The 15083-nt window shown below is 47.2% G+C and overlaps 1 protein-coding gene across 1 annotated transcript in view; it reads right to left on the bottom strand.

Annotated features, from left to right (window-relative positions):
- Nucleotides 1–11355, bottom strand: part of LOC136654040 (zinc transporter ZIP2-like) — a 41960-nt gene extending 30605 nt beyond the window's left edge. Inside the window, exons 1-3 of the mRNA XM_066630900.1 lie at nt 11169–11355; nt 807–937; nt 51–101 (exon numbers count right to left, since the gene is read on the bottom strand). Of these exons, the coding sequence (XP_066486997.1) occupies nt 51–101; nt 807–937; nt 11169–11355 (369 nt within the window). The remainder of the gene's footprint in view (nt 1–50; nt 102–806; nt 938–11168) is intronic.
- Nucleotides 11356–15083: the final 3728 nt, after the last annotated feature.

The raw sequence follows: 15083 nt of genomic DNA, 5'->3' as shown, positions 1-15083 counted from the left end.
ATAACCCCCAAGATGCATGAAAAGGTGTGCTCAAGAGATGGAGCACTTACGTCAGAGTCGTCATCTTCACAGGTACTGTTATGCTTCTGTGAAAAGTTCCCCTGAGTGTAAACACAAGGGCAGAATTAGACGCATTTCGAGAATAGGAGTGGCACAAAGACATTAGACTGTATTCAAAGGAATACGAATCCTGGCCAAGCACCATCACTGAGACATTCACAGCCAACTTCAGTCCCATTCATTTCAGTGGGATAAAGTCACAAGTAGCATTCCTTGGATACAACTCCCTTGAGTTTAGGCAAGCTAAATTACATTTGACACCAGTTTTTCAAGTGGGTGCTCCTCTTTTTAGCAGGGGGAGAGTAACTGGCCCACCTCACCCCAGCAGTGTCTTTTCTAGGGGCTGTCTGCTGGTGTTCTTTTGCATCTTTTTAGATTGTGAGCCCTTTTGGGACAGGGAGCCATTAGTTATTTGATTTAGCTCTGTAAACCGCTTTGTGAACTTTTAGTTGAAAAGCGGTATATAAATCATCATCATCATCATCATCATCATCATCATCATCATCATCATCATCATCATCATAACTCATCTTTTTGAAGAGCGAACCTTTCTGCCATTCCCAGTTCAAGCTTAATTTTAACATTAATGGTGGGTTTCCCTGCCCCCTAACCACTTCCCAGTTGATTGAAACAGCACTTATAATTATTGAGACAATTCAGGGGAAAGCAGAAACAGATCTGCAGAATGCCAACAAAACACCCCAACACAATTTGGATCTAGAAGGCTCTTATTGTTGGCAACTCACTGGCTGCTGTAGCTTTTTAATTTCTTCTTGGATGTCCCCCAATGCGTCAGCCACCATGTGCATAATGCAGTCACCAAGGAACACCCCAGCTGCAAAGCAACCTTTAAAACCAAGAATGTGCCGGTTCTTTCCTATGAAGGGAATATGGGGGAGGGAGAGAGGATGAGAAAACAAACAGAACATGAGACAACAGTCCATCTCCTATGGGCAAATGAGCAAACCATCCCATGACCCTCAACCTCGAGAGATGAGCTGGGCATCTGAGACAGCCCCCTTGGTTTCAGCACCATGGACAGAGCTTTCGTGCAGACCACTGCAGCGCAATTGTTTTCAGTCTAGGGAGGTCACACACTCATGTTCCTGAAACACGGGGTGTGAAAGGTGACCTATGCCGGGATCAGTCTGTCCTGCAAACATTACTCTGATATAGCAAATGCACAAGTTGTACAAATTCAGAGTTCTGACATGTTTTGCAGCTATCCCAGAACAGAATTTGCTGCACTCCTAAATTCAGTGTGCTTAACACAAAAATCTGGATATGCAGTAAAGCTGGTTTTGACCAATGAAAGTACATCACTCAGACCCCTGCACCAGCTGAATGCATTTCTTCCCATGCCCTAAAGTTAGAAACAACTGCAGATGAGAACTTAGTATCATTTCCTCATTCCTCATACATTGTTATCTTAAAAGAGGAAGAAGAAGAGGTGCATGTCTAGAACAGCTACCCCAAGAAACGGTTTATGCAATTTGAAAACTCCTACTATGTTGTTAGAATTGATTGAACCCAACCCATTATTTTAGTGGGTTTTAAATAGTTAAAAATGCTTTTTAAAAGGTAAAAAAAAATTGATTTTTTTTCCTGCAAAGATTAACTAGGCTGTCCCTCTGAATGAGTGTTGCTGTTGCGTTCTAGTTTCTGCCCAGCGCAGAGGTATACACATTTGTTCCCTGTTGCATATATGCAACGTTGGGCAGAAGTGGCTTAATGGAATTAAAAGCTTGGGAGGGGGGTGAAGAAGGGAAATAGTACCTGCCCCCAAAATTTTTGGAATGAGTGCACTACAGATCAAAGATGCATAAACAGGCAGATGGGATTTAGTCGCTGAACCTCAGCTATACCCAGTTGTAAAATGGAAAAATGGAACTTTGAATTTTTTTTTTCATAATTTACTGTTCCTCAAAACGTATTCATAATTGGGCATGTACTAATTAGCTTCTTCTTTCATACCCTTGAATATTCCTCAGCGGTAAAATATGTGTTTAAATGGTTTCCTTCAACTCAGTTATTGTTCACTGGGGGGGGGGGGGGAATTTTAGTTTTGGATTAAATCCCCAATCTTTAATAATTTTACAAGTATAGATCTACATACGGCAGCCTGACCCTAACCAACTTTCCAGCACCTATGCAGCGGTGACAAGGTGGTGCATTCTCCATTCTCCCGGGGGGGGGGCAGTCATGGAGACCTCCTCAAGGTAAGGGAATGTTTGTTTCCTTACCACAGGACTGCATGGCTGTTGCTTTGGTGCTGGAAAGTTGGATAGGGTCGGGCTGCCGTATGTAGATCTATACTTGTAAAATGCTCGTCATGAGTGTACGGCTCGTGGGCTGCAGTAGGGGATTGCTTACACACACACACACCCAAACACTATGTTACACTGTGATCTGATTGGTGGACCTCATGTGGTTCTAATAAAAAAATGCACGAAATAAATCCCCTCAAGAGGAGATGGCACATTCATTAGGATAACCGAGGCAGTTGCATCCAGTAGCAGATTGGCAGAGGGGCACCCAACTTCATCCACCCACTCATCTCCACTATTCCTTCTCCATTCCCAGGACAGGAAAAGGAAGAGGAAGTGTGGAGGAGAGGAAAAGTGGCTACAGTGTTCCAGGCTACAGTGTTCCACTTTTCCAATGTAAGGTAAAAATGCATTCCTAAAATGAGGCCCACCACCTTGTGTGTTAGAAGGTTTTGCGCCAGCCCTATTCACAAGCTGTGAGTCCCCCCAGCTCTTGTCTATATCTAAGTGGTAAAGAAAAAGCAATATTCCCATACTGCAGACTGGGAATGATGCAGACACTCCCCCTCCCCACCCCAGTCTCTGACAGAGACTTGAGAACTGCAGCCTCCAACACTCCACAGATGGAACGAGGAGCCTGCTGGCACACTGACTGAACACTCCTGATGACATTTCCAAATCACTGCTAAGCATCTACTGCTTGTGCCTAGACATTGCCAAAGAGGCCCCCTTCCAGCTGCTGTGTACTGTCTTTATTCTGCAACAGCCTGTTCTGTTTAAAAGCAAGGAGGACACTTGCCTTTTCAGGTCCAAGGGATACTAGAAACCAACACACAGAATTGTCCTACAAGGTCAGTGGTCCAAAGTGAGCCTTGTTGGCTGCAGCATTTTGATGTGGCAGCCTGCAATTCAGTGTTGTATTATAGTTCACACGCACAATTCCATGACTCCATAAAAGTTCAAATGCATTTATTCACTGAAGGCTGGCACATCCATTACGCAGATCGAAACAGGCACTAAGGGGCAAAGGCGCTCACCTTTTACCCAGCACCCCCCAATAAAGACACAGGCAAGGGCATATGGTACAAAGGGTCACTTTATTAACTATTTAAATACACTTCAGATTGCAACAGGGCCTAACAAATAAGTCATGCGGATTCTACATGGGGGAAACGGAGCTGTCCGTCTACTTCCCCCTATAGTGATTTGGGCGACCACACCAGACTCTGGGCAGCATCAGTACAAGCCTGCCACCCCCTTCATTGTCACCCCAAAGGGCCACCTGAGCGAACCCGCAGTGCGCCTTTACCACCAGGCCAAGGTTCATCCAGCCTGCGTCACCCAGCTGGGAATGCCAGCATGACCAAGTGTGGAGTCCTCCCGGCCCTTGCCACCCTGCGGTGTACACCGAGATGACCTTACCTACCCAAAACCCGCACGACACCTGCCCCCCGGGGGGTCAGCCTAGCGCTTGGCCCCACCGCCCCACATGGAAAGAAATTTCCTGTTGCAAATCACGAAGAAAAACATCATTGCCAAACACTGAAAGGTGTACTCCATCACTTCTGAACAATTGGGGCACATCATAGCTGATGTCTGGGTGAGAAATGACACCGCCTCCGTGACAGAGCACCGCCCGCCTCACATAAGAATTTACCTTCTTCCTAGCCAGTTCGATCTTTTTAACATTAGAGGCATAATGCCAAACCCTGCGAGGCAAGAGGTCAGACCATAAGATGACTGTCCCGCGAAAACGCTGACTAATGTGGAGAATATCGCTGCAGGCCTGAAGCCTCAAGGACAGAGTCGTCCTCTGGCCCAGGTCATTCTCCCCCAAATGAATAACGATGATGTGAGGCGGGGCATGGGCATGCACAAACTCATAAAAAGCGGGAAGAAGCTGATCCCACAGCATTCCCTGCCGTGCAACCCAATGCACAGTAGGCAATGAACCAAGCTGCAGCTGCGTGCCAAAGCTACTCGAGGCCGCCCTCTTCCTTGCCCAGAAAACGATGGAGTGGCCGCAGATAAGGACCCGAACTGCTCCTGCCCTGCAGACTGTGGACAGGAAAAAACAGGAATCACAATTCCAGAAACATGCATCACTTAACTATATAGCACCTGTCAAAGCCAGTGTAAGAGAGCGCCCAACCGCTGTCATGGGATAAACCCAGAAATATAGCATGCAACACAGGAACATGTGGCAGTGCCACTATAAACACCTGGCAATGCCAGAACAAAGAGCACCCAACCGCTGTCATGGGCCGCGCCTGGAAATTTGTTGTGGTATCTGCATCACCCCACGCCCCTACCACCAGGGCGAGGGGGAAATAGCAGAGCCAATCCCGCTCAGCGCTCGTCAGGCTCTCTGACCTAATATTTAAATGCCCAGGAGCGCCAACGGCCAATCCTCTGAATGTCCCGGGCTGGGAGGCTGATATCAGCTGCAGCTGATGCAGCCCCAATCCTGAAAGAGTGCAGGCCGTAATCTTCCGCCCGAAACCCAATGTCCGCCACTGCCCTGCGAAAAAGGACACTAAACTGAAAAAACATAACAGGTGAGGCATTAACATGGCAGAACAAGGCACCCCGAACTGCAGGACGTGCAGCCAAATAAGACCGAAGAGTCCTTACTGGGCACAAGGCTAGATTCTGCGCCAGGCCCAGTCGCACTTTAAAACCCACCACCCGCTGGTCGGTTTTCGAACGACAGAGGGTGATAATGACCACATCAGCCTTAATATGTACATCCTTCAGCTGTAAGGCCCTTCCAGACCCGTCACCCGCTGAGGCATATAAAACCTCACGGGGGCGGAAGGCAGCAAAAAACATAATGATGCTGATGGTTCTAAACAATAAGGACTCATAAGGAGTTGAGCACAGCACCTCAAAACGATTAATCAACCTGACTAAAATCCCAGGGGTGATGGGCTTATGCCAATCAGGCGGAGGGGGACAGATCCACTTCAAACGCTCAACCAACTTGCATACCCTAAAGTCGGCAGTAGCATCAGCGAAACCTGAGGCCTTGGCACAAAATGCCAATGCCGCCAAGTACACCGATAAAGACATACAAGCTACATTAATGCTATGCAGGTATAACAGGAACCGCATCAGGTGTTCCGGAGGAATAGGCCAGACTTGGGGTAAGGCCAGGGCTGCCCAAAAGGCCTCAAATTCCCTTGCCTTACTTTGATAGCTGTGACGGGTAGAAGGCGCGAGCGCAGACCAAATTACATGTTGTGCTCTGCACAGCCAAGGGTCCAAAGCCAAAGGGGCATCAGGTTGGGCTCCTGCAGCGCCCCTGGTGCCAGCTGATGGAAACGCTCCACCTGAAAACGAGATAGGGCGTCGGCTATGCCATTGTCAAGACCCGGGACACGCTTAGCCAAAAACAAGATGTTATTTTTAAGGCAGTGCAAAACAATCACCCTCACCAGCCTCATTACCCGTGGGGACCAGGACGTCTGCTGGTTAACGACAAACACCACAGCTCGGTTTTCGCACCAGAAACGCACGGTGGAGTTGGCAAATTCCTCTGCCCATAAATGAACTGCCACCACAAGGGGGAACATCTCCAAAAAGGTCATGTCCGCTGTAACCCCCTCTGAAACCCATGCATCCGGCCAAGGGCAGTACACCATCTCCCTCTAAAATAAACTCCAAACCCAAAACCACCAGCAGCATCAGAGTAAACCTGCAGCTCGGCCTCAAGTAAACACTCCTGCAGCCAAAAGGATACACCATTATAAAATTCCAAAAACTGTAACTAGGTTGCCAAATCTGCCTTCATGTCCTGGGAGATCCGCAGGCAGTGGTGAGGCTTCTTGATACTCGACATGCAATCACACAGCCTCCTCAAAAAGGCTCGACCAGCGGCAACTACCCTGCAGGCGAAATTCAAATGCCCTGCCAGAACCTGCAAATGCCTCAAGGACAATTTCCGAGCCTGGAGGCCAGCACGAATTAACTGCTGCATCCTAACCAACTTATCACCAGGCAGCCTACTGCACTGCTGTACCGTGTCCAATTCAATACCCAAATACATAAGGGTAGTCAGTCTTTTCATGGGCAAGGGGAACCCCCAACTCCTTGCACACAGCCACAAGGTATGTAGCAGGTGCAGGCACTGATCAGATTCACCTGCGCCCACGAAAAGAAAATCATCAAGATAATGGACCACTGAGGAGAGTCGTGCTCTGCTCACCACTACCCACTCCAAAAAGGAGCTAAATTTCTCAAAAAGGGCACAGGAGATTGCGCATCCCATTGGCAGCGCTTTATCCAGGTATAGGGAACCATTAAATTGAAAACCAAGAAAACAAAAATCATCGGGGTGGACAGGCAGGAGTCTGAATGCATACTCAGTATCCGCCTTGGCCATGAGGGTGCCACGGCCACAGCCACGTACCACCCCGATAGCTTGGTCCAAAGAAGTGTATCGTACTGAACAAAGGTGCGAAGGGATCCTATCATTAACTGAGTCCCCGTAAGGATAGGACAGATGGTGAATGAGACAGAAGGTCCCAGGGACCTTCTTGGGAACTACACCTAAAGGGGACACCTGAACCTTGGGAAACAGAGGAGACTTAAAGGGGCCTGCCAAACGGCCGGCTCCCAATTCCTTATCTATCTTAGCTTGAACTATCCCCTCTATACCCTTGACCGATGGGAGATTCCTGGTACAGGTAGATCTGGAGGGAGGGGGCGCAGAAATCCGAAATCCTTTATCAAAACCTTCCAATAACATTTGAGCATCCTGAAACTTTGGATACCCCTTCAAAAAATGAAGCCAACGCCTCTACTCTAATCAGGGTGGGCCCCCCTTCCAGCTTGAGGGGGCTGACCGCCCTCTCTCTTAGCCTGCCCAGCTTGGGGCCTGGGACCCCTCCTAAAACCTGCCAGCTTGGGGCACACGGACACTGAGTGCTGACCATTGCACTGCCCACAGACATGTGCAAAAGTGCAACCTGTCTTACCGCACCGCCCCGTGGAGTTAAACTCGTAGCAGGAGCGGGGGGGGGGGTTTGAACCCAACACACTCCTGACATCCCTGCCACTGGCCCGGTGGTGCTCCGAGCAATCAAATGCCCGCTATCATATCGGTCACCCAAATTGGACCGGGCCGGCAGGACAATCTGGACCCACAATTCCCACTGTGGAACCCGCCAGTCAAGGGCGGAGTCGTGTGAAGCACGTAAACAAAAATGTTCATCATATGCAAGTCAGGCTGTGCGCGCATATTCGCAGAAAGCCCTGTGGATAATATCCAGGTACTTAGAAAGCGCAGTTGCCCGTGCTGGCTGCATCTGAATAACTACTGCAGCATAAATAATGCATCCATTTAACCAGTTATTCCAATTCTTATCAATTTTCTGCCTTCGTGCCACTTGGGGATCAGGCGCTGGGTCACCACCCAGGGCTGGCTCAGGTTCCTTATGTAATAAACTAAAAACATCAACAAACTCGCCCCTCCAAATTTTCTCTTTAACCACCAAGGCGAGGTGACCACCCAAAGGCAGGGCCACATCCCCATAAGCTACTTGTGGACGCTCACCTGACCCTTCCATGGCTCCCTGAGAAAAAACCCCATATGGGACATTGGCATAAGGAGCGAAACTATAAGGGACACCGGAGACCAGGGAAACCCCCGTAAACGCCAGAGCGGCAGCTACGGTCTGTCCCGCCTGGGATGCCGGTGCCCCTGGGGAGATCCCAGGTTGCTGCCATATTCCTGGTGAATATGGAAAAGGGGGGGGGGGCTTGTGGCACCTGAGAATAACCCCAAGCTGGCCAATACGGCAACAGAGCCGAAGGTGCCAACACTGAGGATTTCACACCTTCATGCTCATCCCATACACCAGCCCAGGCTGAGCTATCCATCTGCCCGCTCTCACCCATTGGAGGCATGTGTATAAGAAAATAAGAAAATAAGAAAATAAGAACAGCCCCACTGGATCAGGCCACAGGCCCATCTAGTCCAGCTTCCTGTATCTCACAGCGGCCCAGCAAATGCCCCAGGGAGCACACCAGATAACAAGAGACCTCATCCTGGTGCCCTCCCCTGCATCTGGCATTCTGACATAATCCCATCCAGGGTACTGCCTGGCAAGATGCTCCTTGCGAATGCTGCTGTTCCTCAGGGTCTGATGCCTGCACCTGAACAACTGGAGGTCCAGGTGGAGCCTGCCGCTCAACGAGTTTCTCCAAAGCGGTTAACCTGGAAGAAAGGATTTCCATGAGCTTCACACCACACCATTTTCTGGTAGACCTCCGACTGGGGGGGAGCACCTGATGTGCTACCACCATCTCCCAAACCAGCATCATGCATTGCTTTCTCCTTCTCAAGCGCCTCCACCCGTGCAACCAGGACCCGCAGCTCAGTTGTATCATTCTCCTCATCCGAGGAAGAAGCTGGTGCGGGATTGGGGGGGACGCTTTGGGGCCTTCCCCCCGGATTTCTTGTTTCTCTTAGGCATAGCAGCGATTGAACAACTGTGGGGGGGAAGCAGTGTTAACTACCCTTACAATACTTACCACTAAACTACTATAATGTTCCCACTCCCTTGATCTTATTTTTATTTAATTTTTAATTTCAATTTTTTTATTAATTTATATTTTAAATACAACTTCCTTAAATATGAATTTTTTTAATCTCACCTTTTTATTTATTTATCGAATTAACTTCTTGTTTTCTCCCCCCCTTCCCTTTTTTAAAAAAAATTATTATGCAAAGGACACAGCAAAACTACTACCAACTTTGAGGTCTCCCATCCAATTCAAGACCACAGCCAACCCTGCTTAGCTTCAACCACTGTTGAGTGTAAACACCACTCAGCCACCAGGCCTCACAGGCAAGGGAAGGAAGCAAACTAAAGAAAAAACGCACGTCCCCACTATGTGCTGGGAGGAGGAATGCCCAGCACCGACCCAAAAGCCCTAAACACAAGCAGGAGGGCGTGCAGGGAAGAAACCTCCTAGTGCTTCTGCCGTCAGGCTCAACAAGCAGCCAGCAGGAGCCCAGGCAGGGCAACTCCAAGGGCAGCAGGCACCAGCCGCAGCCAGGCATGTGCCCAAACGCACCCCCACGGAGCACCTGCAAACCAAGCAGGCGAACCCGCTCCACACAGGCTCCATCAACCGGCAGGGCGGAGGGCAGGCTCAAGCACGGACCTGCCAAAGCAGAGCTGCCAGGCGCCCAAGCGCTGGGCGCCCAAACTGCCCTGGGGAGGTGCGGGGGAGGATGGGCACTCAGCGAGGGGGGTGCGGGGAAGATTGGGCACTCAGCGGCTCCCGCTGCGCACAGCTAGCAGCCTCGAGCAGGAAGACGAAGAGTAGCCAAGCACACCCAAAATCGGGAATTCAAGTAGCCAAGCTCAGCCCCCGGTCAGAAAATCCTGAGTAGCCAAGCACCCAGCCCCAAAGCACACTGAGCCCACCAGAGGCGTGGGCACACCAGCCGCTCACACGTGGCCAAAGAGGGGCGCAGCTGGACCGCTGCCCCTGCAAGGCAGCCCCCCACAACCCAGCCAAGAAGCCCAACCCAGGCACCACCGCCAACAGCTGCTCGCCACCCAAAGCTAAGCCAAGAGGGCAGGAGGGCAGGCGGGCGCCCGCAGCCAAGTCTGCTGGGCTCAGGGCCCCAGCAAAGTGGCCTGAGTCGGGGAGCAGTGCGCAGGAAGTCCTGCGCGGGCTTCTCTGAGCAGCCTGCACGTGGCCCCAGACCAATTAGCCCCCAGCCAATCGGCTGCGAGGCTGGCTCCTCCTGTGCCCCATGTTGGGGCAGGGTAAACGCCAGTGGCGCGCTAATACACGTGCCACCGGAATTCCCTGATGACCCACTCACTTTCCCTGATCCTCCTCCTCCACCCACTCACTGAATTAAAAGAGGGAGACACTCTAGCCCACTACGCTCTTCTCCACACTCCCTTTTCCAATCCAGAAAATTAGAAGAGCAAAGACTGGAGCATCACTGGTTAAGGGGGGGGGGGTGGATATAGCATTTGGCACATCATCTCATATGCTAAAAGGTCTTGAGCCAGACTTGCACCTTGCATTGAGATTTAGTTTCTAGGAGTTGGAAGGGGGAGCAATGGACACCTGAAGGACCATTCTAGAAATTCACTCTAGAAATTCCTACTGGCATTTTTAAAAGGTGTCCAAAGGCTCATAAAGCTGCCCTGCTTTCATCTCCCTCCCCTTCTCTTCATTTTATATTTTGTAAAATAGGATGTGCATTGATGGTCCTATTAATAGAATAAACATTCTTGACAGCAGCAGGAACCAAGATTTAAGATATACCCTCGCACAGTGGGTCTCAAACTTTTTAGCCCAGGACCCACTTTTTATAAGGACAATCCATCTGGGACCCACTGGAAGTGATGTCATTAAGCTGGAAGTGACATCATCAAGCAGGAAAATTTTTGTAAGAATCCTAGGCTGCAACAGTATCCATACTTACCCAGGAGTAAGCCCCATTTACTATCATTGTTAAAAGCATATAGATTGCAGCCAGTTAAAAGTACAGATCTCCCCAAATGCAGACACATACCATGTTGGCATCAAGTCTAATATACTGGAATGTCTAAAATACTGGAATGAATGGTGACCCACTTGAAATTTGCTCATGACCCACCTAGTGGGTCCCAGTCCAGTTGAGAAACAGTGCCCTTGCAAATGAGAACCATTGGCATGAATGGACACCTGAGTTTTTGACAGAGGCAATATTTGAACTTAAACTTCCTGGGACACAGGGAAGACTGCTCCAATAGTCATGAGATCAAATAGTCAACAAAGGGGAAAAAAACAACAGTCAATGCCTCTCTCTTGCCACCATCTTACTTCTTGCCATGCTGCTGTGGAACCATTTGATCTGTGATGGGATGAGACCACAAATGAGCATAATCACCAGTAGACCCACCAAGCAGCCACCAGGGGTTGAGTGGTTTAAAAAACATTCATTTATGAATAGAGCCCTTCGTAAACAGTCCACAGACCTTGAAAGCGCTTGATCAAGAATCACATTCATTGGGGTCAATAAGAGAGTAGAACTAATTCTTTCTATATTTTCATATAACTGCTTTACTTCCATCCAGTATGACTTTAGGGTTGGAATAATTTCCTTAAAATCAAAACAGATATAGTCCTCAATAACCTTTCCCCACTGTCATCTTTAGAAACAATGAGGCCAATCCAGGTCCATCCAAAATGATTGAGTGATGCATCAATCCCAGCATACTGTTCATTTTCATGGGGGACCATTCAATACAGAGATGGAAATTGGGTTTTGTCGCTCAGCGCAGGAACAAGAAAGCCATAAATCATCTAAGAAGGAAAAGAATGGTTTCTTTGATATGACAAAGTTACAATTAATCCTGAATATAAATGACAAATGACAAACAAGGGAGAAGTTTGGTCTCATGGTATTTGATCTTCTTATATATATTAGGCTAAAAAGCCATGGATTCTGCACACTGGACACGATACTACACGATACTAAAGAACACTGCTCCTTCCTCGTCTTGGAACATGGGTCCCTTATATTACGATAATCCATAGGAATGGAGATAAAGATACATTCAAAGTGGCTGGTCACATAGCACTTAGTCAGTGACAGGCTAGTATGGCTTGGCAATCCAATATGCACTTACGTGGGAGCCAGTTCCTGTGAACCAAATGGGGTTAACTTCTGAGAATACTTGCATAGGATTGCACTGGCCAATGCTCCATCTTAAAGGCACAGCAGGTTAGATTGGGTTAAGGGTGGGTGGGATGATAATATGGAATAATCACATATTTCTCTTTACTGTTCAAGTTCAGGAAGAGAGAATGCTTCAGTATGTGACACCAAGTAAATTAGCCAAAATGTATGAAAGTATGTCCAATAGTTGTTGGAAATGTAAGAAACAAGAGGGAACCTTTTACCACATGTGGAGGACACATTCAAAAGTAAAAAAATATTGGTTACAAATTCATGCACAGATACAGCTGATCTTAAAAACAAATATACAGTTGAAGCCAGAAGCATTTTTATTAGGTATGACAGATGAATATGTGGAAAGAAAAAATGAAATTTTATTTTTGTATATGATAAGCACTGCCAGAATACTTTATGCTCAAAATTGGAAGACTATAAACATACCCTCGATAGAAAAATGGTGGACATGAACTTTGCAGAGATGGACAAACTCACAACTTTACTTAAGGAGAACTCAATAAAAAACTTCTTGAAAAATTGGAAACCAATTATTGACTTTTTGAAACAGAGAGAAGACAATGATTTAATGTATTATGGATTTGAAGATTGGTTTTGAAGGATTATATAGTGGTATAGAATACCATTTGTTAATGTTTGGACTTTATGTATCTAAAATATAACTAGTAGGAAACGTTTGGCCTCATTCTTGCTACGCCATTAGAATATTGTTTATGTATTTGATTATGTATTTTATGTTTATTATAGTTAAATAAATAAATAAATAAATAAATAAATAAATAAATAAATAAAAGGAAGCGAGAATGCTTCAAATACATGCTAAAGGCAAAAAGTTTATTGAATATTGATGTGTTTCAGTCACATGGAGATGCCAGCAAAAAACCTTCCCCCTAATGCAGAATCCCAAAAGGGCAGGTCTTTTTTCATCTTCCTTTTCTTCTCCACTTGTTTTGGTTTCTTCTCTCTTTCTTCTGCCAAGACCCAGAAGATGTCTCTTTTCACCCCAACTATCAAGAACCAAGAGATCAGAGTCACTTTTGGTTCACCAAAGCAACTCAGCGGAGTGTTGCAGTAATAGCTCTGGTACTTATAAGGATGGCCTTGCAGTGTTGTAAAATCAGGGCAATAAATCCTTCTACCTGGGAACTCCTTTGGTGCTTACAGCAAAAGGCACTCTACAGTTGGTGCAAAAGTCTGAATTTTGAGATCTCTGGTTTCTTGCAGCTTCTTCACCCCAAAGCCCCCTCCCCCCATACTTTTGCAAATAAAGAGTTTAACACTCAGCTAATTTGTATATGATGTGAGCAGAGAACAGGTTAATTCCTCACCTCTGCCATTATCCCATTCTGATCCCCCTTTCTTAAAGTGCTTTTAGAAAGAAGGCATCAACATTGGAATGTGTGTGTTGGAATAGATAGTGCAGTTAGCTTTGAACCAAGAGATGAGGAATATCTCATTTCTTTGGAGTTGCACCTCTCCATCTAGACAATTACACATACCTGTGGCATCTTATAGATAAGTAGGATATGGGGCATCTGCTTGGTGTTTTGGGGGGTGAGCCCCCCAATGATGACCCCTAGCTCCCTGGGAGGTTCTTCCCCACTAGCTTCCTAGAGGCCACTAGCTTCCATTGGGGGTGAGCCCTCCAATGATGGCCACCAGCTTCCTGTTCCCCCCACAGTGGTAGTTCAGGGGGTTCCCCTGTCCTGTAAAAAGGAGGGACTTTGTTCCAAAGCTGGTTCCTAAGGCATTGTAAGCATTTTCATAGATCTTGTATCCCAACGTGCTGTTGGGTGAGATGCTGGCATCCTTGTTGATCTCACTCACAGCAAATGCCAAGGCCAGGACATGGTGGTAGTACTTGGGAATTATGCTGCAATGAGATTGACATGTAGTGTGAGGTCCCAATGCACATTGCTGGATTAATGTACCCACCATGGCCTTTCTGACTCTTAGAAGCTGTTACCGAAGGGACATGAAGTGGGTGGGGAGGCAGGTGAGGCAGAGCCTCCCTACCGGAGTTCTTCAAAAAGCATTGATGCCATAAGAGGCACCCAAACACCCACAACCCATGTACAGAGTGTGTCAGTTGTGGGTACTTGGCACCTCACATGGCGGCGGAGCTTCTCAAAGAACTCCAGTGGGGAGGCTCTGTCTCATCTGCCTCCACACCACTGCACACCCCTGTGTCACTGGCATGCTAGTCACTGTGTAGATGCAGCACTAGGGCAAAACCTTCATAAATACTCTGTCATTGTGAAAAGATGGTTGCTATATTACTTTGGTCTGCCGCTGTTTCCCCACATCTTTTCCATTTCCTAAATCAGATTTTGAACCTTTTGAGGGATGCAGTTGATCAGGTATATTTGTTGGTCACTGCTGTAATCTGCCCAGAGTCCAAACGAATCAGTAAATTTTGCAATTAAGGAACAGGTGATTAAATCAATAAACATACACACACTCAAGATGCCAACCTATGGGGTGGGTTGTTTTTGTTCTGACAGCAGCCTGACAGATCCTCACTGCCTTCCTGCCTCTTAGACCAGATGTAGTTCTCAGTACAGAAATAATTCTGTGCCTGGCTGTGCCACTTCATATGCTCCTCTGTACAAAAATAAAATCCATGCATGCAGAAAGCTAGTATATGAAGGACAAGGGTTCTAGACTGGTGTCCTCCTTGAAATTCTAGTTTTCTTTCTATTATTATCTATCATACTTTATCATTATCTAAAATATTTTTAGAGTTTCCCCCCTCCCTTCTACACCTTTTCTTTACTACAGAAATCAATGGGGAAAGAAAATGATCTGGAAAAATCCCTGTCAGGTATTTAACCTCAGTGATTATCAGGTCTAATAGGACGTCCATACGGATTTCAATATGTGGTGTGACTCTCTTGAACATCTCAGGAATCTATCATGCAGTCCCAGCCTCCAGTCTGCACTGGAACCACCAGACACAGGTTCACTACCACTTTGGAAACTGTGCCTTGGTTTTAACGAAAAGCAGATTATCAGTTCAACTCAATAATTGGGGATGTACT

Source organism: Tiliqua scincoides, chromosome 5 (assembly GCF_035046505.1).
Source record: "Tiliqua scincoides isolate rTilSci1 chromosome 5, rTilSci1.hap2, whole genome shotgun sequence".
Taxonomy (NCBI): Eukaryota; Metazoa; Chordata; class Lepidosauria; order Squamata; family Scincidae; genus Tiliqua; species Tiliqua scincoides.
The sequence above is the reverse complement of the archived record's forward strand: the minus strand, read 5'-3'. Positions and strand labels throughout refer to the sequence as shown.